Genomic DNA, 872 nt, shown 5'->3' with positions numbered 1-872 from the left:
TGGGGAGCTTCATCTGCTGCGCTTTGCCTATGTGGAGGGTGTCAGCCTTCATCGGCTCCAACATTGTGACGGCCCAGATCGTCTGGGAAGGGCTGTGGATGAACTGTGTGGTGCAGAGCACGGGGCAGATGCAGTGCAAGGTCTACGACTCCATGCTGGCCCTGCCGCAGGACCTGCAAGCCGCCCGCGCCCTCCTGGTGGTGGCCATCGTCGTGGCCATCCTGGGTTTAATGGTGGCCATCGTGGGCGCCCAGTGCACCCGCTGCGTGGAGGACGAGAGCACCAAAGCCAAGATCACCATCGTCTCTGGCGTCATCTTCATCCTCGCAGGCATCATGACCCTCATCCCCGTCTCCTGGTCGGCCAACACCATCATCCGGGATTTCTACAATCCACTGGTGCCCGAGGCACAGAAGCGGGAGCTGGGCACCTCACTCTATGTCGGGCTTCTGCCCTCCGGCTGCTTGGGGGAGCCCTGCTCTGCTGCTCCTGCCCCCCAAAAGAGGACAGGTACCCCACCGGCAAGGTGGCCTACTCTGCCCCGCGCTCCGCCGTCACCAGCTATGACAAGAGGAACTATGTCTGAGCCCCCCCGGGATCCCCTGGCACCCCAAGATATTCCACCCCTCCACCCCAGGACCCACGGGGGCTGGGAACTGCAGCACCGGGGCGGGGGGAACATGAAGGACGGGACGGGGACGGCTGCGGGGTCAGGGCCAGGCTGTGTAAATAGAGACAGTTTCGGTTAAACACGAGGCGGTTTCGGGTCGATGGGAGAAGTGGCGCCTGGTGTGCCCCCACTCGTGCCGGTGGGACAGGATGGGGACAGGGATGGGAACGGTGCCCCCTCTCCCCAGTATGTTCCCCCCCCT

The 872-nt window shown here is 63.9% G+C and overlaps 1 protein-coding gene across 1 annotated transcript in view; it reads left to right on the top strand.

Moving 5' to 3' along the window:
* Positions 1-586, top strand: part of LOC104538374 (claudin-3-like) — a 628-nt gene extending 42 nt beyond the window's left edge. The window contains 3 exon segments of the mRNA XM_010181557.1: position 1; positions 4-444; positions 447-586. The exon segment at position 1 is cut by the window's left edge and continues 42 nt beyond it. Of these exon segments, the coding sequence (XP_010179859.1) occupies position 1; positions 4-444; positions 447-586 (582 nt within the window).
* Positions 587-872: the final 286 nt, after the last annotated feature.

The sequence above is a fragment of the Mesitornis unicolor genome, unplaced genomic scaffold (assembly GCF_000695765.1).
Source record: "Mesitornis unicolor isolate BGI_N332 unplaced genomic scaffold, ASM69576v1 scaffold31493, whole genome shotgun sequence".
In the NCBI taxonomy this organism is placed as follows: domain Eukaryota; kingdom Metazoa; phylum Chordata; class Aves; order Mesitornithiformes; family Mesitornithidae; genus Mesitornis; species Mesitornis unicolor.
The sequence above is the reverse complement of the archived record's forward strand: the minus strand, read 5'-3'. Positions and strand labels throughout refer to the sequence as shown.